At 45.6% G+C, this 24,310-nt stretch overlaps 1 protein-coding gene across 1 annotated transcript in view; it reads left to right on the forward strand.

The window, feature by feature from the left end:
* EIF3J (eukaryotic translation initiation factor 3 subunit J) overlaps window positions 1–24,310 on the forward strand; it is a gene marked incomplete in the record, with an annotated part of 43,846 nt that overhangs the window by 2,232 nt on the left and 17,304 nt on the right. The window contains 2 exon segments of the mRNA XM_077472692.1: window positions 10,185–10,285; window positions 19,918–19,984. Coding sequence (XP_077328818.1) covers window positions 10,185–10,285; window positions 19,918–19,984 — 168 coding nt within the window.

Below are 24,310 nucleotides of genomic sequence, written 5' to 3' on the forward strand. Positions count from 1 at the left end.
TGGGCACGGGCGTCTTGGGAGCACTAAATACGGCGCCCCCTACCCACTTCCAAAGATCCTGCATGCAGGACTTTTCTGAAATACCCGCAAGCGCCCTCCCCCCCCCCCCCCCCCAGTGTGAAAAGTTGCACTTGAATGAATGGGAGGCGGCCTTCTGGCGCTTAGCAGACGTGATTTCCAGGCTGGATTCACACAAATGGCATTTTTTGTGCTTTTTGCAGATTTGCTCTACAGAGCAGGTTCCATAGGAAACCATGTTAAATCAACTATAATGCAAATGCCATAGGTGTGAATCCAGCCTAATACCACCCCAGTGTGAAAGGGGTTTTTGTGGTTAAAGTAGTACAGGGATGAGTAGCAAAAAATAGCCCGATCATGAAAGGGGGGAGGGGGGGGTTAAATCTTCTAGAGCTGAAGTGGTTGAAGGGCACAGCTGAGCTCTTAAACCTCTGGGTTATAGCGCCATCCTCAGGACTAGGCAAGAAACAAAATTGCCATTTTTGGATGCAGAGCGATTGGTCATGAGTGGCCAGTCTGTAGGTCCAATCATTATTTGGGGGGGGGTGTCATATAAGGGCACTCACCTAGGTAAACTTACTCTGTGACCTAATAGTTACAACAAACCTGGGGAGGGGGTCACATACAATCAATGGTGCAGCCACCGGGATTGGGCATAAATCTGACAAGCTTACCTGTCAGGTGGTAACATTCAGGCGGCTTCGCTCGTATGTGCATTACATTCATTGGAGCACGGGGGAGACATTTGGGGGATCTTTTAGACCCCGGATGTCTCATTAACCACTTCCCGCCTGGCCTATAGCAGAGTGGCGGCTGGGCTGGGGTTCCGTTATCCTGACTGGGCTTCATATGACGTTCTTCGGGATAACAGCTGCCGTTTGCCCGCGGGGGCGCGCATCGCAGCGATCAGTGGTGTGCCGGTCTGACACACTGATCTCGGTAAAGAGCCTCCGGCAGAGTCTCTTTACCACATGATCAGACGTGTCCAATCACGGCTGTTCAGTGTCAACAGGAAAAGCCACTGATTGGCTTTTCCTCCCTCGTGTCGGACAGATGCGAGTAGAGGAGTGCCAAATGGCGGCTCTCCTGACTTGGAGGGGGATCTGCACTGATTATCAGCGCAGCCCACCCTCGGATGCCCACACTAGACCACCAGGAGAGCCCCCAACATGTGGCTGGCCAGGTACACCCCCCATGGCCATCTACATGTGCCCAATCTGTGCCAACAGTGCCCACAAATGGGCACTGACTGGCACCTCTAAGTAAGACATTATTTGAGTAATAGCCGTGCCGCCTATCAGTGCCCATCGTTGCCTGTCAGTGCAGCCATATCAGTGCCAGTCATTGAAGAAAGAAAACTTATTTACAAAAAAAGTAACAGAAACAAAGAAAAAAAAATTTTTATTTCAACATTTTCGGTCTTTTTTATTTGTTGCGTTAAAAAGAAAAATCACAGCGGTGATCAAATACCACCAAAAGAAAGTTCTATTTGTGAGAACAAAATAATAAAAAAAAAATAGTTTGGGTACAGTGTTGTATGACCGCAACTGGCATTCAAATTGCGATAGGGCTGAAAATTGGCCTGGGGCAGGAAGGGGGTGTAAGTGCCCGGTATTGAAGTGGTTAAAGAGACCCTGTCACCAAAAAAAATCGCCATGTTTAATTTTTTTTACAATTGGGGGGAAAAAAAAAAAAGTTACACCCAAGAACATTTAACCCCCCCCCCCCTAGTTTTTTTTAATGCCTCCCCACATATGTGAATGTCAAAATGCACATGTCGGGGAGCCTCCGCATGAAAAAGTCAATTGCGATACAGGAAACGCGTTGCCCATCACCGCGCATGCTAGAATGAGAGCAATATTTCTAGCAACAGACCACCTCCGTAACGCCACACTGATGACCTGTAGGGGGGCTTTTAAAGCGTCGCCTATAGAAAGTATAGGGTACTGAAGCTTTTCGCCATTTCACTGGCGCACGCAAACTTAAGGCTTGATATGTTGGGTATCTATTTTCTCGTCTTGTTATATTTCACCAAAAATTAGGTAATTTATTGCGTTTGTGTGCCTTAAAATTAATTAACTTTTAGTGTATTTTTTTTTTTTTTTTTTTTACTAAAACATTACCTTCTGCGGTCATGTCGTGTAACAGAAAAAAGGAACTACAGCTATTTTATTCTCAAGGTTCTCTGCTTTTAGAAAATATCAAGTTTTGGGAGTCGTATGCAATCTTCGGGGCTAAAATTTGTTTTTTTTTTGAAACGTGTGCAAAAAAAAAAAACACATCTCTGGCAACGAAAAGGGTTAAAGTGCTGAATCTGGCAACTAACAATTGCAGCTCTGCGGTTGTGGAACTACCACTATTTTATTTTCCAGGGCAGCCACTGTCAACCAGGGTTTCCAGAGGTGGCTAGGGGTTCCTTGAGCTTTGGCTGATGACCTAAAGCAGCCATTCTCAACCAGGGTTCCGTGAAACCCTGGGGTGCCTCCAGAGGTGGCTAGGGGTTCCTTGAGCTGTGGCTGATGACCTAAGGAAGCCATTCTCAACCAGGGTTCCGTGAAACCCTGGGGTTCCTCCAGAGGTTTCTAGAGGTTCCTTGAGCTGTGGCTGATGAACCACCTATTTGATGGTGCCTACAGAGTTCAAGGTTCAGCACTACTTAGCAAAGCCGGCAGCATGACACCAAATATCTTTTTAGCTGTCTTTAAGGGTGGCATTCTAAACACCACTTTAAGGGGGACTTTCTTCCCATGGACCACCAATATAAGGAGCATCTTTCCTATTGATCCCTGATGATTTGGTTTTAGTAAGGGTTCCTTGAGACATGAAAATTACTTTTGGGGTTCCTCTAGGGTTAAAAGGTTGAGAGAGCCTGCTCTAAGGTCTCTGCTTGCAGAAAATATCACGTTTTTAGGATTCGTATGCAATCTTCAGGGCTAAAATATTATTTTTTTTTTAAATGTGTGCAAAAAATGGCTCTGGCAACGAAAAGGGTTAAAGTACTGAATCCGGCAACTAACAATTGCAGCTCTGCGGTTTTGTGGAACTACCACTATTTTATTCTCTGGGGTCTCTGCAGAAAATATCACCTTTTGGGAGTCTTATGCAATCTTCGGGGCTTTAAGGTAGTTGAAATGTGTGCAAAAAAAAAATAGTCTCTGACAACGAAAAGGGTTAAAGTGCTGAATCCGGCAACTAATATTTGCAGCTCTGCAGTTGTATTTACAGAGAGAGAGAGAGAGAGAGAGAGAGAGAGAGGGGCGGCAACCAAATCCCATTCATTGCACAATGTCAGATGAGCTCCATATGGAGATCACACACACACTCTGCTGACCTTTTCTATGGGGGTCACCCATCTGATCATCAGGGTGGTGGTTGGCGCTGGTCTGCTGCCGGCTTTTGTGTCCATCGATGTGTCCTGATTGTTCTATGATTGGCGTCGGAATTTTCAGGTTTTGTTCCTCAAAGTGTCCTTGGTACACTTTTATAAGAGCACCCCCCCCCCAAGATGTCTTCCAGCTCTTAAACCAATTGGCTACAGTGTGGTCATCCAGTTCTGGGAGGGGCGTCATATTAACGTCCTCCCAGGAGTGTGCCTGCTGCGGGGCGCGATCTGTAATGGGGAGTAAAGGGCCAATCACAGCTGATCATGATGTAAACACACTTGCCGGTTATTGGCATTCCTTTCCTCACGCTGTCACAGCCTGAAGATAAACTGGTGTTCTGTAGAGAAGTGCCCCTCATCGAATAGTGCCTGGTATGTACTGCGCATGCGCCGTACGGAACAGCACATTTGGCCAATCAGCTGGGCTGATGTCACCAGGGCGCATGTGCACATCATAGGCGTCTCTCGATGGGAGATGCCATTTAACAAGCACAATTTAAACCTATACAAACAGCGGGGGGAGACCATAGTTCTCAGATTGTGCATCACTGCTGCTGGAGGGCGGCTAGTGGCTGTTTTGAAGAGCTGGTTTTGTCTGTGTTGCAACCCGCCCCGCAACACAGGCAAAACCGCGCAGTTCAACACAGCAAACCCACCCCGCAACACAGGCAAAACCGGGGCCGTTCAACATAGGCAAACCCGGGCCGTTCAACACGGCAAAGCCGGGCCGGTGCGACACGGGCAAAGCCGGGCCGGTGCGACACGGACAAAACCCACACTGCAACAGACAAAACCGGGCCGTTCAACACGGCAAACCCGCCCCGCAACACAGGCAAAACCGTGCCATTCAACACGGCAAACCCGCCCCGCAACACAGGCAAAACCGTGCCATTCAACACGGCAAACTCGCCCCGCAACACAGGCAAAACCGCGCCGTTCAACACGGCAAACCCGCCCCGCAACACAGGCAAAACCGGGCCGTTCAACACGGCGAACCCACCCCGCAACACAGGCAAAACCGTGCCGTTCAACATAGGCAAACCCGGGCCGTTCAACACGGCAAAGCCGGGCCGGTGCGACACGGACAAAACCCACACTGCAACAGACAAAACCGGGCCGTTCAACTCGGCAAACCCACCCTGCAACACAGACAATACCGGACCATCAGCACACTGTAAACCCGCCCAAGCGAGGCACAATCTGAGAACTACGGTCCCCCCCCCCCGCTGTTTGTTTAGGTTTCAATTATCCTGTGGATTGGTATCGGGAGATTCTCAATGAACTACCACAGAGCTGTTGAGTGCTGTGGTAGTTCATTTTTCCCTGTCGGTGAGAGTATCTCCCGGCCCGTACGAGCAGACGGGTACACTGACGGGTCAGCGGGAGTCCTGCATGGTACCTGTGATCTGCTTTTACAGGCTCTCAAAATAAAGTAAATGCACATTTTTTTTTTTTCTGCTAAAAATGTGAATTTTGTACTTTTTTGATAACCCCTTTGCGACCGCGCTTTAGCCTGAAAGACGACTATAGCGCGGGCCTTAATCGCCGGGAGGACAAACGTGGACGCCTGCGTGCCCCGCTCTGTGATTAGCAAGTCTACGACACTGATCAGAATAAGGGGCCGATCTCGACCCCTTACCATGTGATCAGTTGTCAGCCAATGACGGCTGATCATGTGAAGTAAACAGAGCCGGTAAAAAGGGACCGGTGGATCCGAACAGGTCTATCGTGTGAGAGGGGCCTTACAGAAATCCGGTATAAAATGAGCATTAGCCACTTCAGCCCCGGAAGGGTTTGCCCCCTAATGACCAGGGCATTTTTTGTGATACGGCGGTGCGTTGATTTAATTGAGAATTGTGCGGTGCTGCGACGCTATACCCATGCAAAATTGACGGGTTTTTTTACCCACAAATAGAGCTTTCTTTTGGTTCCTCGGCGGTTTTTTATTTTTTGCTCTATAAACAAAACAACAACTTTCTGCTATAATACATATCCAAAAATGTATTCATCAGTTTAGGCTGATTATATATTCTTCTACATATTTTTGGTAAAAAAAACAAAACACAATAGGCGTATATTGATTGTTTTGTGCAAAAGTTATCGCGTCTACAAACTTAAGGATAGATTTTGGGGACTTTTACATATATTTTTCTTAATTGTTTTTACTGGTAATGGCAGCGATCTGCTTTTTTAAAAAATGTTTTATTTATTTTTCAGGATTGAATGAATGAAATACTTGTATAGCGCACAATGCGAACTGAATCGCCTCTAGGCGACATTGCAGAGGACAAATCTGACCCCAAATTACACTTTTTGGGGACCAGTGACCTTAATTCAATGATCAGTGCTATAAAAATGCACTGATCAATGTAAAAAAAATAACACTGGCAGCGAGGGGGTTAAGTGTGTTCTAACTTTAGGGGGGGGTGGGCTGCCGGGGACAAGACAGAGATCGTTGTTCCCGATCACTGGGAACAGAAGATCTGACATGTCATTAGGCAGACCTGGGAATCGCCTTGTTTACATAGGCAGTTCCCCGTACTGCCTCTGTGCACAACGGTCGCCGGCGCACATAGAGTCCGCTCCTGCGGCCCACCCGCCTGTTATCCTCCTTGCACGGAACGACGTAGAGTTACATCGGTTCGTGCAGGAAAGCCGACCTGCTGAAGTATATATGCGTCAGCTGGTTGGCAAGTGGTTAATTGATCCAAGACATCCTAGAAGTCGATTGGCGTGCATGGTACCTCTTGGACATGGGCTCCGCCCAATTTTTGTTTGTTTATGTTGGACCGTATTGGACCACCCATTCACCCCTATGGAGCGGCAGGTGTCAATGGCCGTTATCCGATCCTGTTGGCAAAATCCAGACTGATGGTGGTCCTATTTTTCTATCAGTCCAGCAGATCTGATCGGATGAAAACGGGCAGGCGATCCGTTTTTCATCTGATCTCCCCCCATAGAGTAGAGCAGGACTGGGTCTGTCTGCGCTCTGCTGGGTTAAGCAGAGATGGATCTATCATCCACCTGCTCAGTGGAGGGATCCAGTCCAACGGAGGCACTTGTGTGAAAGGGGAGCGTTGGCGGGCCTTTCTTTTGATGGCGCCTTGGCGGGCCTTTCTTTTGATGGCGCCTTGGCGGGCCTTTCTTTTGATGGCGCCTTGGCGGGCCTTTCTTTTGATGGCGCCTTGGCGGGCCTTTCTTTTGATGGCGCCTTGGCGGGCCTTTCTTTTTGATGGCGCCTTGGCGGGCCTTTCTTTTTGATGGCGCCTTGGCGGGGCCTTTCTTTTTGATGGCGCCTTGGCGGGGCCTTTCTTTTTGATGGCGCCTTGGCGGGGCCTTTCTTTTTGATGGCGCCTTGGCGGGGCCTTTCTTTTTGATGGCGCCTTGGCGGGGCCTTTCTTTTTGATGGCGCCTTGGCGGGGCCTTTCTTTTTGATGGCGCCTTGGCGGGGCCTTTCTTTTTGATGGCGCCTTGGCGGGGCCTTTCTTTTTGATGGCGCCTTGGCGGGGCCTTTCTTTTTGATGGCGCCTTGGCGGGGCCTTTCTTTTTGATGGCGCCTTGGCGGGGCCTTTCTTTTTGATGGCGCCTTGGCGGGGCCTTTCTTTTTGATGGCGCCTTGGCGGGGCCTTTCTTTTTGATGGCGCCTTGGCGGGGCCTTTCTTTTTGATGGCGCCTTGGCGGGGCCTTTCTTTTTGATGGCGCCTTGGCGGGGCCTTTCTTTTTGATGGCGCCTTGGCGGGGCCTTTCTTTTTGATGGCGCCTTGGCGGGGCCTTTCTTTTTGATGGCGCCTTGGCGGGGCCTTTCTTTTTGATGGCGCCTTGGCGGGGCCTTTCTTTTTGATGGCGCCTTGGCGGGGCCTTTCTTTTTGATGGCGCCTTGGCGGGGCCTTTCTTTTTGATGGCGCCTTGGCGGGGCCTTTCTTTTTGATGGCGCCTTGGCGGGGCCTTTCTTTTTGATGGCGCCTTGGCGGGGCCTTTCTTTTTGATGGCGCCTTGGCGGGGCCTTTCTTTTTGATGGCGCCTTGGCGGGGCCTTTCTTTTTGATGGCGCCTTGGCGGGGCCTTTCTTTTTGATGGCGCCTTGGCGGGGCCTTTCTTTTTGATGGCGCCTTGGCGGGGGCCTTTCTTTTTGATGGCGCCTTGGCGGGGGCCTTTCTTTTTGATGGCGCCTTGGCGGGGGCCTTTCTTTTTGATGGCGCCTTGGCGGGGGCCTTTCTTTTTGATGGCGCCTTGGCGGGGGCCTTTCTTTTTGATGGCGCCTTGGCGGGGGCCTTTCTTTTTGATGGCGCCTTGGCGGGGCCTTTCTTTTTGATGGCGCCTTGGCGGGGCCTTTCTTTTTGATGGCGCCTTGGCGGGGCCTTTCTTTTTGATGGCGCCTTGGCGGGGCCTTTCTTTTTGATGGCGCCTTGGCGGGGCCTTTCTTTTTGATGGCGCCTTGGCGGGGCCTTTCTTTTTGATGGCGCCTTGGCCTTTCCGCTTTAGGCGAGTTTTGCCATAGACTTCTATGAAGGCTTTGAAGCACCGCTTAAGCTACATGGGGTATCATTTTTGAAGCCAAAGAAAAGCAAGGTGTAAACAGGACTGTGAGATAACCATTTCATTTATGGACAGGAGTGTAGACTAGTGTTTAGAAAGCTTTAACAAAGCCTGTCTGAAGCCTTGTTTTGAAGCAAGTGTAAACTATCCGTTAATGTTTTTTGAAGCCGAAGCAAAGTGTAAATGAGCCCTTACAACTTCTTGTGTTGCAAAATGAAAATTTTCTGGAAATAGTTCCAATTTTAGTACACACACACACACTAACACACACACACTAACACACACACACTAACACACACACACTAACACACACACACTAACACACACACACTAACACACACACACTAACACACACACACACTAACACACACACACTAACACACACACACTAACACACACACACACTAACACACACACACTAACACACACACACTAACACACACACACACTAACACACACACGCACTAACACACACGCACTAACACACACGCACTAACACACACGCACTAACACACACGCACTAACACACACGCACTAACACGCACTAAAACTAACACGCACTAAAACTAACACGCACTAAAACTAACACGCACTAAAACTAACACGCACTAAAACTAACACGCACTAAAACTAACACGCACTAAAACTAACACGCACTAAAACTAACACGCACACGCACTAACACGCACACGCACTAACACGCACACGCACTAACACGCACACGCACTAACACGCACACGCACTAACACGCACACGCACTAACACGCACACGCACTAACACGCACACGCACTAACACGCACACACACTAACACGCACACACACTAACACGCACACACACTAACACGCACACACACTAACACGCACACACACTAACACGCACACACACTAACAATTGTATTCAAATATAAAATCTGTTTAGATCCAATAAATCCCAAACCTGCTCGTCTTGACTCTATTTCCTGCACCCCTGATCTCCCTGGAGGAAGTGGGACTGCCTGGGACCTGAAGCAGGTGAGGGGGCGGCACCTTCTCACTACATGATCACATTTACTGAAAGCTACTGCAGCCCTGAGCTTGTTTTAACCACTTGAAGCCTCAACCGTTTAACACTTCAATGACCAGGCCAATTTTTTATTTTTTTTGCAATACAGCACTCCATTGCTTTAACTGACAATTGCGTGGTTGTGTGGCGCTGTAATCAAATAAAATTGATGTCGCCCCCCATAGAGCTTACTTTAGGTGGTATTTGATCACCTCTGCATATTTTTTTTGCACTGTAAACAAAAAAAGAGCGACAATTTTGGAAAAGACTTGCGGCTTCACTCCCTGGTTCCCTACTGCGCATGCATGAGTCACGCTGCGCAATCCGAATGGTCCCTGCTGTCTCTGGGACTCATGTGTGTCCCAGCAGACAGCGGGGGGAGAATTGGTGTAGGTCACCACGGTGATGTATGTGCACCCCCCCTCTCCTGAAAGGTGACAGCGGGGGGTTTCCGAAATGTGGAAGTTCCATTTTTGTGTGGACCTCCGCTTTAACCTTCCATGTGAGTGCTGCAATAATGCATTGGGCGGTGTCGTGGTTCTCATTCCAGAAATAAAAATCACCATTGCATCGTATGCTCCAACATTGAGTCATTTTATTAATCACACAACAAGCACTGGAAGGGAGGGGGTAAAAACTCTGTACTGGGGTGGGAATTGTTTAGTTATGCATTGGCTTGTTTGCTCCTAAGGCTGTACTCGGTGTGATATGTACTGCTGAGTCCTGTATTCTGCATTATGGATTCCTCAACCTTATGTCATGTGCACTGCGCATCTCTGAACCCTGTAAGGCAGGGGCAGGCAACCTGGGGCCATCCAGCTATTGCAGAACTACAAGTCCCATCATGCCTCTGGGAGTAATTGTGACTGTGCCAGCCTTGCAATGCCTCATGGGAAATGTAGTTCCACAACAGCTGGAGGGCCCCAGTTTGCCTACCCCTGCCGCTAGGCAAACGCCATTTGGCGCAACGCGCTGCTTTACTTCTTTTTGTTGTGACTAGGAAAGGAGGGGGGGGGGGGCAGTTCTATGAGAAGAGTTCATTTCTTTTGTGAAGTTATTAGCCCCATGATGTGGTCATACAACCAAGAATGGAAATGTGAAAATTTATAGAGTCTATCCATCCAGTTATTACAGGTTGTCCCACTTGGATTTCTTAGGATATTTTCTGAGTTTCTCACCAATCCTATTTTTTTTTTTTCCACACAGAGGTGGAAGACTTTGAGCCGGAAGAGCAAGTTCGGAAGGTTCCTGCAGCGGCGGCATCAACAGACCGCTGGGAGGGAGAAGATGAAGAGGAGGAAGTCAAGGTTATTAAAATGTTTCTTTTATGTTTCTTCCAAGAATGCGGCTTAGAAATCGCACAACTTCACTTGAAATTGCGTGATGTCAGTGCGACTTGGCTGACAGCTCCCGCCGCCTGTAAGGACAAAGCGGCTGAACTGCTGCTTTGATTAATATTGCTGAAATTAAATTGTATCATACCACGGAGTGGCTTGTGGATACAATATTAGTATACAATAGAGCTGCAACTAACGATTAATTTGTCTGTCGACTAATCTATTGATTATTTTTTCGATTAGTCAGCGACTATCCGATTATTTTTTGATTAGCCAATTAATCCTTTGAAAACCTTTCAAAAAATAAGTACATAAGGGGGAGGGTGTGTGGGGACAGTGTCAGTGTGTTTTTATTTTTTTTATTTATTATTTAAAAAAAAAAATTTCTATTTATTGCAATTTTTTTATCAGCCCTGTTGGGGGGGGGGGGGGGGGGGCGGCGCACGCTATGGTGAGATATCAGGGGTCTTAACAGACCTCTAACATCTCCCATTTGAGACAGGGAAAGGGACTGGAGACAGATTTGGCTGGGTACGGCAGGGTATGGGCTGGCTGGGTACGGCAGGGTATGGGCTGGCTGGGTACGGCAGGGTATGGGCTGGCTGGGTACGGCAGGGTATGGGCTGGCTGGGTACGGCAGGGTATGGGCTGGCTGGGTACGGCAGGGTATGGGCTGGCTGGGTACGGCAGGGTATGGGCTGGCTGGGTACGGCAGGGTACGGGCTGTGGCTGGGTACGGGCTGTGGCTGGGTACGGGCTGTGGCTGGGTACGGGCGGGCTGGGTACGGGTTGGCAGGGTATGGCAGAGTATGGGGAGCAAGGTATTGCTGGGTATGAAGGGATGGCTGCTTCCATCCGATCTCTCTCCTCCACTGTACAGATTAGTACAAAGAGGGGAAAGAGGAACCGGCGTCATGACATGACGCCGGTTTGATTACAAGTGAACGCTCCGTCGGAGCGATCACAGTGTAAACAGCCTGGGTGTAGAAAGATGGCTGCCGCTTCGGAGCTAGGCCAAATCCGCGGCCTTTCCTAAGGGCGAGACCGCGGAGCGCTCCGCGGATCGCAGCATGTGCCGATCCGAGTGGGGTGACCCGTTTGGATCGCGGATCGGTAACGATCCCTTGCACCCCTAGGGACAGCGGCATGGAGGGTAAGAAGGGGTACAGGGAGAGGAGAGAGGGACGGCAGCACGGAGGAGAGCGGGAGATGAGAGATACTGACGCATCGACGTCCTGCACGCACGTCAACGTATTTTTGTAGTCGATGTAATCGATTACGTCGACTCGTGGCAGCTCTAGTATACAATTTTTTTTTTTTTAACAATTAATTGTGCAGCTCTAAATACCGCTACTGTTTACAACCAATAATAACTACACGGACGCTAGGAGTCGAATAAAGGTCATTCCATATTGTATATGGATCCAGGAGTATGATTAATAGATAAGTGGTGAGATGATGTTCAGAAAAAACAATTCGCTGTACACGTTGCGTGCTCATTACGCTTATTCAGGAGCATTAACATTAACTTTCAAGATAAAGGATGAGAAGAAACCTACATATTACAAAAACAACAAAAAATTAATATAATAAACAATTATTGAGTAGTTACACCTGGGCCCGGAGTGGCCTTTCTATATGAATCCCTGGTACACACAGAAACAAACCAGAATAGCACATATGTGGGAGATAAAAGTGACAGCCCCCCCCCCCCCCCCGAGGCAACCTAGATCAAATTAGTACTATACAAAAAACTGTAGGGGCAACCAAGAAAAAAGGTAAGTATCAATATGGAAACGCAATGGCCCCTAGAGAAAAACTAAAATCCCAAAGTATGTCTGATAAGGTTACTAGTACTAAGAACCAGAAGTATATCCATATACTGTATATTAGAATATATAATGGTAGTATTGAGAAAAGGATATACTTACTGAAGAATGCGGGATAATTAACCACTTGCCGCCCGCCGTATAGCAGAATGACGTCGGCAAAGTGGTTTCAATATCCTGACTGGGCGTCATATGACGTCCTCAGGATATTAAGCCCGGGGGGCGCGCATTGCGGCAAACGGTGGTGGTGTGTCAGTCTGACACACCGCAGCTATGATCTCGGTAAAGAGTCTCTGACGGAGACTCCTGTCTAAGCAGTGTTAGATAATTACCTTTTTGTGATATTTTATCATAGGTATATTTTGATACTCTCCCCTTTGTTAGGATCTGAGCTATCCTACCATTCACCCCTGCGGCCTCTTAGATCTCCGTCGGTGCTATATCGTGTTGTGTTTTAAAGTCATATATATGTTTAACCCGCATTCTTCAATAAGTATATGCTTTTGTCAATACTACCATTATACATTCTAATATATATATATATATATATATATATATATATATATATATATGCATACACAGTGCCTTGCGAAAGTATTCGGCCCCCTTGAAATTTTCAACCTTTTGCCGCATTTCAGGCTTCAAACATAAAGATATAACATTTTTATTTTTTGTGAAGAATCGCCAACAAGTGGGACACAATTGTGAAGTGGAACGAAATCTATTGGATTTTTGAAACTTTTTTAACTAATAAAAAAATGAAAAGTGGGGCGTGCAAAATGATTGGGCCCCCTTGCGTTAATACTTTGTAGAGCCACCTTTTGCTGCGATTACAGCTGCAAGTCGCTTGGGGTGTCTCTATCAGTTTTGCACATCGAGAGACTGAAATTCTTGCCCATTCTTCCTTGCAAAACAGCTGGAGCTCAGTGAGGTTGGATGGAGAGCGTTTGTGAACAGCAGTTTTCAGCTCTTTCCACAGATTCTCGATTGGATTCAGGTCTGGACTTTGACTTGGCCATTCTAACACCTGGATATGTTTATTTGTGAACCATTCCTTTGTAGATTTTGCTGTATGTTTGGGATCTTTGTCTTGTTGGAAGATAAATCTCCGTCCCAGTTTCAGGTCCTTTGCAGACTCCAACAGGTTTTCATCCAGAATGGTCCTGTATTTGGCTGCATCCATCTTCCCCTCAATTTTAACCATCTTCCCTGTCCCTGCTGAAGAAAAGCAGGCCCAAACCATGATGCTGCCTCCACCATGTTTGACAGTGGGGATGGTGTGTTGAGGGTGATGAGCTGTGTTGCTTTTACGCCAAACATATCGTTTTGCATTGTGGGCAAAAAGTTGGATTTTGGTTTCATCTGACCAGAGCACCTTCTTCCACATGTTTGGTGTGTCTCCCAGGTGGCTTGTGGCAAACTTTAGACGAGACTTTTTATGGATATCTTTGAGAAATGGCTTTCTTCTTGCCACTCTTCCATAAAGGCCAGATTTGTGCAGTGTACGACTGATTGTTGTCCTATGGACAGACTCTCCCACCTCAGCTGTAGTTCTCTGCAGTTCATCCAGAGTGATCATGGGCCTCTTGGCTGCATCTCTGATCAGTCTTCTCCTTGTCTGAGCTGAAAGTTTAGAGGGACGGCCAGGTCTTGGTAGATTTGCAGTGGTCTGATACTCCTTCCATTTCAAAATGATCGCTTGCACAGTGCTCCTTGGGATGTTTAAAGCTTGGGAAATCTTTTTGTATCCAAATCCGGCTTTAAACTTCTCCACAACAGTATTATGGACCTGCCTGGTGTGTTCCTTGGTCTTCATGATGCTCTCTGTGCTTTCAACAGAACCCTGAGACTATCACAGAGCAGGTGCATTTATACAGAGACTTGATTACACACAGGTGGATTCTATTTATCACCATCAGTCATTTAGGACAACATTGCATTATTCAGAGATCCTCGCTGAACTTCTGGAGTGAGTTTGCTGCACTGAAAGTAAAGGGGGCCGAATAATTTTGCACGCACCACTTTTCAGTTTATTTGCTTAAAAATGTTTAAAATATCCAATAGATTTGGTTCCACTTCACAATTGTGTCCCACTTGTTGGTGATTCTTCACAAAAAATTAAAATTTTATATCTTTATGTTTGAAGCCTGAAATGTGGCAAAAGGTTGAAAAGTTCAAGGGGGCCGAATACTTTCGCAAGGCACTGTACTTTTGGTTCTTATTGCTAGTAACCTTATCAGACATATTTTGGGATTTTGGTTTTCCTTTCCATATTGATACTTACCTTTTTCTTAGGTGCCCCTAGAGTTTTTTTTGTATAGTACTAATTCATCCATAAGGAGGGAAGGCCTCAAAAGGTAAAAGCAAAGGAAGCTGGATGTTCCCAAAGTGCTGTATCAAAGCACATTAATAGAAGGGAAAAGTGTGGAAGAAAAAAATGGTGCACAAGCAGCAGGGATGAGCGCAGCCTGGAGAGGCCTTTAGGAAAAAACTCAAGACCTTCCTCTTCTAGGTGATGACAACTAAGCTCTTCGCAGCGCCTTGAGGCGATTCAGTTCGCATTGTGCGCTATACAAATATTTCATTCATTCAGAGGATTGTCAGGAAAAGGTCATTCAAAAGTGTTGGGGTCTTTCACAAGGAGTAGCCTGAGACTGGAGTCAGTGCATCAAGATCCACCACACACAGACGGATCCTGGACATGGGCTTTAATGTCTGATTCCTCTTGTCAGGCCACTCCTGAACAAGAAGAAGCGTCTTACCCGGGCTAAAGAAAAATAGACCTGGTCTGTTGCTCAGTGGTCCAAAGTCCTCTTTTCTGATGAGAGCAAATATTGCATCTCATTTTGAAACCAAGGAGCCAGAGTATGGAGGAGGAATGGAGAGGCCCACACTGCAAGATGATTGAAGTCCAGTGTGAAGTTTCCACAGTCTGTTTATTTGGGGAGCCGTGTTATTTGCTGGTGTTGGTCCACTGTGCTTCATTAAAGGGGTTGTAAAGGTTAGTTTTTTATTTTCTGCATAGGTTCCTCTAAGCTAGTGCATTGTTGGTTCACTTACCTTTTCCTTCGATTTCCCTTCTAAATGTTTTTTTTCTTTGTCTGAATATCTCACTTCCTGTTTCTCCTCCGTAAACTTCTCACCATCATCCGAGCGGTGGTTAGTCAGCCAGAACAGCTTACTGAGGAAGCACAGGAAGTGAGAAATTCAGACAAAGAAAACAAAGAAAAAAAAAACATTTATAAGGGAAATCGAAGGAAAAGGTAAGTGCACCAACAATGCACTAGCTTATAGGAACCTATTTAGAAAATAAAAAACAAACCTTTACAACCCCTTTAAGTCCGGGGTCAACGCAGCCGTCTACCAGGAGATTTTGGAGCACTTCATGCTTCCTTCCGCAGGCGAGTTCTATGGGGATGCTGACCCAGTTCAGTGACTGTGGGTTTACTGTGCTTGATTGACCAGCAAACTCGCCTGGCCTGAACCCCATAGAGAATCTGAGGGGCATTGCCAAGAGAAAGATGAGACATGAGACCGAACAATGCAGAGGAGCTGAAGGCCGCTATTGAAGCATCGTGGTCTTCCATGACACCTCAGCAGTGCCGCAGGCTGATCGCTTCCATGCCACGCCACATTGATGCCGTAATTGCTGCAAAAGGGGCCCAAACCAAGTACTGAGTACATATGCATGTTTATACTTTTCAGAGGTCCGATATTGTTTATATGTACAATCCTTGTTTTATTGATTGCATGTAATAATCTAATTTTCTGGGATTGTGGATTTGGGGTTTTCATGAGCTGTAAGCCATAATCGTCACAGTTATGACAAATCACGGGTTGAACTATCTTGCTTTGCATGCAAGGAGTCTTATCTCAAATATTAGTTTCACCTTTTTAAGTTGCATTAGTGAAATAAATGAACTTTTGCACAATATTCAAATTTTTCAAGTATCACCTGTATATGCTTTTGTCAATACTACCATTATATATTCTAATATATATGGATATACTTTTGGTTCTTAGTACTAGTAACCTTATCAGACATACTTTGGGGTTTTGGTTTTTCTCTAGGGGCCATAGCGTTTCCATATTGATAACTTACTGTATTTATCGGCGTATAACGCCCTGTTATAGGCCGATTGTGAGCCTGTGGGCCGCCGAGAACGGCCGAAAGCAGGACATCCGGCTCTGTATCTCGGCAGTGCCATTTTTAAATGGCAAAGCTGAAGATGACACAGACAAGGCTGCAGATGGACACTGATAAGGCTGCATTGTTGGGCATTTAAATGTAAGTTCCCCCCCCCCCTTAAAATTCCCTCCTAAACTTGGGGTGCGCCGATAAATACGGTACTTTTTTTTTTTTTTTTCTTGGGTGCCCATAGAGTTTTGTATAGCACCAATTTGATCTAGGTCGCCTCTGGGGGGGGGGGGAGAGACTGTCACTTTTATCTCCCACATACGTGCTGTATCACCATATTATACACACTCCCATAGTATTCTGGTTTGCTTCTGTCTGTACCAGGGGTGCATATAGAATGGCACTCCGGGCCCAGATGTAACTACTCAATAATTGTTTATTATATTGATTTTTTTTTTTTGTTGTTTTTGTAATATGTAGTTTTCTTCTCATCCTTTTTCTTGATGATGTTAATGCTCCTGAAGAAGCACAATGAGCGCCCAACATGTAGAGCGAATTGTTTTTTATGAACATCTTCTTACCACTTATCTGTTAATTAACCATACTCCTGGATCCATATACAATATGGAATGACCTTGATTCATCTCCTAGTTTCCATGTAGTTATTATTGGTTGTATACAGTAGCGGTATTTAGAGCGGCACAATTTTTAAAAAATTGTGATCTCGATTCAACACCTCCGATCTCTATTGCAGAGTGTGCCCATTCTTTCATATAACCAGTGGAGAGACTTAGGTTTTAGGGTCAGGGTCTGCATCGCCCCAGGCAGCGCTAGGTTAGTGCCAGTACCGCTAACACCCACACGCAAAGCATACACCTCCCGTAGTGGTATAGAATATGAACAGATCAATATCTGATCTGATCAGATCTATACTAGCGTCCCCAGCAGTTTAGGGTTCCAAAAAAACGCATTGTTAGCGGGACCTGCGTTTTGCCCCTCCGCCCAGCCCACCCAAGTGCAGTATCGATCGATCACTGTCACAAAACACTAAACACATAACTGCAGCGATCGCAGAGTCAGGCCTGATCCCTGCGATCGCTAACAAGTCCCCCACATGTGGTATCCCCGTACTCTGGAGAAGCAGCAGAATTTATTTTGGGGTGTAATTTGACTTCTGCCCATAGCATGTGTGAGCAATATATCATTTAGTGACAACTTTGTGCGAAAAAAAAAAAAATGTTTTAATATTCCTGCAACTTGTGGCAAAATATAAAATATTTCATGGACTCAACATGCCTCTCAGCAAATAGCTTGGGGTGTCTACTTTCCAAAATGGGGTCATTTGGGGGGGGGGGTTTTGTGCTATTTTGGCATTTTATGGCCTTCGAAACTGTGATAGGTAGTGAGGAGTGAAATCAAAAATTTGCACCCTTAGAAATCCTGAAGGCGGTGATTGGTTTTCGGCGTGCCGTACGTGGCTGGACTCCCAAAAAGTCCCCACATATGTGGTATCCCCGTACTCGGGAGAAGCAGCAGAATATATTTTGGAGTGCAATTCCATATATAACTATGGCATGTGTGAGCAATATATCATTTAGTGACAACTTTTTGCAAACTTTTTTTTTTTTTTTTTTTGTCATTATTCAATCACTTGGGACAAAAAAAAATATTCAATGGGCTCAACATGTCCCTCAGCAATTTCCTTGGGGTGTCTACTTTCCAAAATGGGGTCATTTGGGGGGGGGGGGGGGTTTGTACTGCCCTGCCATTTTAGCACCTCAAGAAATGAGATCGGCAGTCATAAATTAAAATCTGTGTAAATTCCAGAAAATGTACTCTAGTTTGTAGACGCTATAACTTTTGCGCAAACCAATAAATATAAACGCTTATTGACATTTTTTTTACTAAAGACATGTGGCTGAATAAATTTTGCCCTAAATGTATGACTAAAATTGAGTTTTTATTCGATTTTTCTTATAACAAAAAGTAGAAAATATCTTTTTTTTTTTTTTCTCAAAATTTTCGCTCTTTTTCCATTTATATCGCAAAAAATAAAAATCGCAGAGGCAATCAAATACCATAAAAAAAAAGCTCTATTTGTGAGAAGAAAAGGACGCAAATTTCGTTTGGGTACAACATTGCATGACCGCGCAATTACTAGTTAAAGCAGCGCAGTGCCAAATTGTAAAAAGACCTCTGGTCATTAGGCTGAAAATTGGTCCGGGGCTGAAGTGGTTAACTGACAATTGCGCGGTCGTGCGACGTGGCACCCAAACAAAATTGGCGTCCTTTTTTTCCCACAAATGGAGCTCTCTTTTGGTGGTATTTGATCACCTCTGCGGTTTTTATTTTTTGCGCTATAAACAAAAATCGAGCGACAATTTTGAAAAAAAATCTTTTTTTTTGCTATATCCCCCAAAAAAATAAAAACATTTTGGCCGATATGTATGTATTCTACATATTTTTGGTTAAAAAAAAATCGCAATTAATAATTATTGATTGGTTTGCGCAAAAGTTATAGCGTTTACAAAATAGGGGATAGTTTTTTATATTTTTTTTTTTACTAGTAATGGCGACGATCATCCTTTTTTTTTTTTTTTTTTTTTTTTTTTTATTGTGACTGACATTATGGCGGACACGTCGGACATTTTTTACACATTTTTGGGACCATTGTCATTTTATACAGCATACAGTGCTATTTAATTGTACGGATTCCTGTGTAAATGGCAGTGTAGGGGTTATGTGTGACGACGTGGGTTTTTTTATTTTTTAATTATTGTAGGGGGGCGTGGCCTGGCATGTGACGTCACTGATCGTCTTTCCCTATAAAAGGGAACAGATGATCGGTGACGGCCACACTAGGAAGCACGGGGGAGAGGTTTGTTTACACAGACCTCTCCCTGTTCTTCAGCTCTGTGACCCGATCTCGGGACAACAGCGCCGATCAGTTCCGCTGGTCCTGCGGTCACGGAGCTCAGGACCGGGTCGGGAGCGCGCTGCCGCCGTCGGCACGTTCCTGACCCATGGCTGGTCACTTAAAAGAGCCATGTACAGGTACGTGATTGTACCCAGCCGTGCCATTCTGCCGACGCATATCAGCGTGAGGTAGTCCTTAAGTGGTTAAAGCGGAGGTCCACCTTTAAAGTGGACCTTCCGCTCATTGGATTCCTGTACAGTACAGGTATCTGCACCCACTTCCGGGATAGCTCTCTGCGTAAAGGGGCGTAGATTACGCCCCTTTCCGAAAGTCCCCCGCTGCCTGCTGGAAAACACACAGATCCCAGAGGCAGCGGGGACCATCCTTATTGCACAGCGTGACACGCGCATGCGCAGTAGGGAACCGGGAATTGAAGCCGAAAGGCTCCACTTCCTGATTCCTATACCCAAGATGACGGCGGCAGCACCCGAGAGACGATCGAGAGATCGGCTTCGGGTGCCGACATCGCGGGCACGCTGGACAGGTAAGCGTCACTATTTTAAAAGTCAGCAGCTGCAGTATTTGTAGCTGCTGGCTTTTAAAAAAAAATAAATAAAAATAACGCGGACTCCCGCTTTAAGGTAGCGCATACTATCATGTAACATTTGACCGTACTGTAATGTCTGTTTTTTGTTTAATCCTTTTTTTTTCTCTTTAGGATAATTGGGATGATGAGGAAGAAGCAGCAAACAAGGCTGCGGCCCAGACAGAGTCCCAGAAAGTAGGTAAGGCATTGGGGGGGAGTACTGGGCCTTTGCAGTGAGCTACCAATGCTATGCAGGAATATATAAAAGGTAAAAAGCTCCTGTTGGTTTTTACTTAGCATTTTATGAGTTTCCCATGATTCCCTGCAGCCAGTCTGAGCAGGCCTTAGAATCCTTCCTAGGTGGGCCTCTTGTCAGCCTGGCTCCCGCAGTGGAAAAATCGGGGTGCAAAATGTTCCCGTCTGAATGTTAAGGGAATGTGCAAGAAAAAGCGGGAACTAAAGTCTCGCTTTTCAAAAACTGCGAGTGGGCAGGCTCGTCTCTAATAGAAACCTGCCTGCCCGCAGTCGTCTTTGGAATGTATGCTGTGTCAGGATAACCGCACTTGTGCATGCATGAGTGTCGCCATCCGTCGCCCGGCCATTGAAGAGAACTGCAGCCCGATACCCAGAGGATGCCAGCAAAGGATGTTGGACCGTGGGAGGTAAGTGTTAGTTTATTGTGTTATGTGCAGCAATTTTTGGCTTGTTAAAGGATAAGTTCACCTTGTGTAACATGTTTCACCCATATTCATAGTGTAACATGTTATAAATACACAGGACCCCCCCTCCCTGAATCGCAACTGTGACAGCAGGCCAGGGATCTTCTCCCCATGTCTGCTGCCACAATTAACCGCTTCCCGACCGCCTCACGCGGCAGAAGGGCACGTATAGGCAGAATCGCGTACCTGTACGTTGCCCTTTTTAAGAGGTGGGTTGGGGGGCGTGTGCCGGAAGCTTCATGTGCGTGATCGCTGGTCCCGTGCACTGGTCCGCGGGGATACCCGCGATTGTCAAGATGGTGAGGAAGTACAGGGAAATGCTGATGTAAACAAGCATCTCCCCGTTCTGTCTAGTGCCACTGACACTGATCACAGCTCCCTGTAATCGGGAGTGGTGATCAGTGTTGTCACACACAGCCCCTCCCTAAAGTTAAAATCAATCCCTAGGACACACTTAACCCCTACTGCGCCATCTGGTGGTTAACCCCATTCACTGGCAGTTACATATAGACAGTAATCTATGCATTTTTAATTGCACTGATCGCTGTATAAATGTGAATGGTCCCAAAATCGCGCCAAAAGTGTCCCGATTTGTCTGCCATAATGTCGTAGTCACGATAAAAATCACTGCCATTACTAAATAAAAATGCCATAAAACTATCCCCTATTTTGTAAATGCTAAAACTTTTGCACTAACCAATCAATAAGCGCTTATTGCGATTATTATTTTTTTTTTAAACAAATATGTAGAAGAATACATATCTAAACTGAAGGAAAAAAAATTATATATATATATATGATATTATAGCAAAAAGTAAAAAATAATGCTTTTTTCTCCAAAATTGTCACAATTTTTTTGTTTTATAATACAAAAAATAAAAACCGCAGAGCGGATCAAATGCCACCAAAACAAACAAATTTGTGGGGAAAAAAGGACGTCAATTTTGTTTGGGAGCCACGTCGCACGACCTCGCAATTGTCAGTTAAAGCGACGCAGTGCCGGATCGGAAAAGGTGCTCTGGTCTTTGGCCAGCCAAGTGGTCAGGGGCTTAAGTGGTTAAAAAAAAAAAGATGCTCCGCCCCCACCCTCGGTCGCATCACTCATTCACAGTCCTCTGAATAGAAAACGACAAGGTCCGGCAGACTTTGCGGCTGTTGGCTTGTAGTTTTCAATGAACTTACCACAGCGCTTGTCAGTGTTTTACCTGCTTACCCGTACGGGCTGTACAGGCACCCACATACACTGACAGATCTGCAAGAGACCTGCATGGCACCAGAAATACTTTACATGCTCCTGCAACAAAAAAAATAATAATAAATGCAATTTTTTTTTTTTTTTTTTTTTACCTACAAAAAAATCCATTTATTTAACAAAAAAAAAAAAAGTGAGCTTATCCATTGAAATAGCAGGCTTAGATGCAGAATTTCTCAAAAAAACAGGTTACTGGCAAGCCAAACGACTTTGTAGAGCAGGGTTACCTGGTGCCCAGAATATATGTTGGGGTGAAGAGAGAGACGTGCAGGTTTTTTGTACATTGCAAATGTATAAAAAGTTTAAATTGAAGCCCCACATCAGAGGTCCGGATACAAATTTATTCCTGCCTCACAAGCTTCTGACTTAGGCCTGTACCTTGAATTCACACTGGAAAAAAATAACATTGTAGGTCCAGTTGACTTCTGGTTTGTTCACTTTGTTGTCAGTCAAGCCCTGATGAAGGAGGCACTTAGACCCCCCCCCCCCAAAACGCGTTGATCACGTTTTTGAATTGTACTCCTTACTTTTGATGGAATAAAGTTGTATCTGGACCTCTTAGCAGTGGTGTGGCGCTTCAATTTCAACTCTTTTTACATCACACTACAAGCCAAGGTTTTTGTTTTGTTTTTTTTAACCTGAAAGGCAATGTCGGAATGTGCTAGTATGCATCACATACAAGCACATCATGTGGAACTTACCTTGGAAGCCTTCCAGCAGCACGCTGTCACCATTGAAGGCGCTTCCATCTTCACCCGGTCTGTCTTCCGGGTTCGCGGACTCCGGCTGTGTGAGTGACTGGAGCCATGATGACGTCGCTCCCACGCATGCGTGCCGGAGCCACTGTCAATGGCACAGGACTCTGAAGGAACGGCATGGGCATTGCATTCCTTCAGAGAGTATATGCCAGTGACATCATCGGCACACGTTTAGGAGATATTTACAGTACCTCCTATAGGTAAGCCTATAGTAAGGTTTACCTATAGGTGGAGCTTCACAATTAATCGTCAAGAATCAGAGCTGCACAATTAATCGTCAAGAATCATTATCGCGATCTTGACTAAAGTGTTTCACAATTCTTTCTATGTAAAGAATTCTCTCTGTTCTGAAGCCACAGCCCTCAAGAAAGGAAGGAAAAAAACTGGGCAGTCTGCCAAGAATCACAACATTCTTTATCAGTTGAACTTAAGTGTAAACCAGGGATCTCAAACTGGCAGCCCTCCAGCTGTTGCAAAACTACAAGTCCCATGAGGCATTGCAAGTCTGACAATTCCAAGCATGACTCCCACAGGCAAAAGCATGATGGGCTTGTAGTTTTGCAACAGCTGGAGGGCCCCAAGTTTGAGACCCCTGGTGTAAACATTGTAACAATTTGTCAATGGAATAGACTTTGGTTGTAAGTGAAAAAAATGTAAACACTAAATCTTTTCCTGACATTTGTTGGTTTCAAGTTAAAATCTTTTTTTTCTTGCTAGAAAATTACTTAGAACCGCCAAACATATATTTTTCAGTAGACACCCTGAAGAATAAAATGGTGGTTGTTGCAATATTTTATGTCACACTGTATTTGTGCAGCAGACTTTCAAATGTAATTTCTTTTGAAAAAATTACTTTATTTTTAATTCATTAAACAGTAAAGTTAGCCCTTTTTTTTTTTTTTTTTTTGTATGTGGAAGATTTTACATTGTGAGAATCGTGAGAGAATTGTGATCTTTTTATTCTAACCCAAAAAAATTGCGATTCTCATTTTGGCCAGAATTGTGCATCTCTACCTATAGGTAAAATTCATGCATGGGAGTTTAGTCCTACTTTAAAGCAGAGTCCCACTTGTTTTCAGTTTATTTAACCACTTCCCACCCGGCCAATGCATATATACGGCCGGGTGGGAGCCGTCTACTCCTGATAGGACGTTCAGGAACGTCATTCAGGAGTAGCGGGATCGCGCGCGCGTGCCCGCGCATCGGCGCGATCCCGATGTGCTCGTGTCACCCGGACACGGCACATCTCAGATCGGCAGGAGGGCTCTGTGATTGGCCCTCCTGATCACATGACGGCCGTGTCCAATCACGGCCGTCATGTGATGTAAACAAACAGCCGGTTGCTAGGCAATCGGCTCTCCTCTCCTCACACGGAAGTCACCGCTGAGGAGAGGAGAGCAGAACGCTGCAGCCGGCTGATGATCAGTGAGTATGGGCTGCTTTTTACAGCTTTTTACTCACTGATCATCAGTGTAGTGTAAACACACAACACACCACACAGTACAAACACAGTCCCCACATATGTCCCCAAAACACACATGTCCCCAAATAATAAAAACACATGTCCCTAATAATAAAAACATGTCCCCCACATATGTCCCACTAAAATCACATGTCCCAATGATTATCTGCACACATATGTACGTGATCACCTGCACACATATGTACATGATCATTTGTGTACATATGTCCGTGATCACACAAACCAATTATTACACTTAACGGAATTTTTTTTACCAAAAACATGTAGCAGAATACATTTTGGCTTAAATTTATGACAAAATTAGATTTTATTG

This window comes from Lithobates pipiens, unplaced genomic scaffold (assembly GCF_037356315.1).
Source record: "Lithobates pipiens isolate NorthernLeopardFrog02 unplaced genomic scaffold, aLitPip1_a1.2 Scaffold_8, whole genome shotgun sequence".
NCBI classification, from domain to species: Eukaryota; Metazoa; Chordata; class Amphibia; order Anura; family Ranidae; genus Lithobates; species Lithobates pipiens.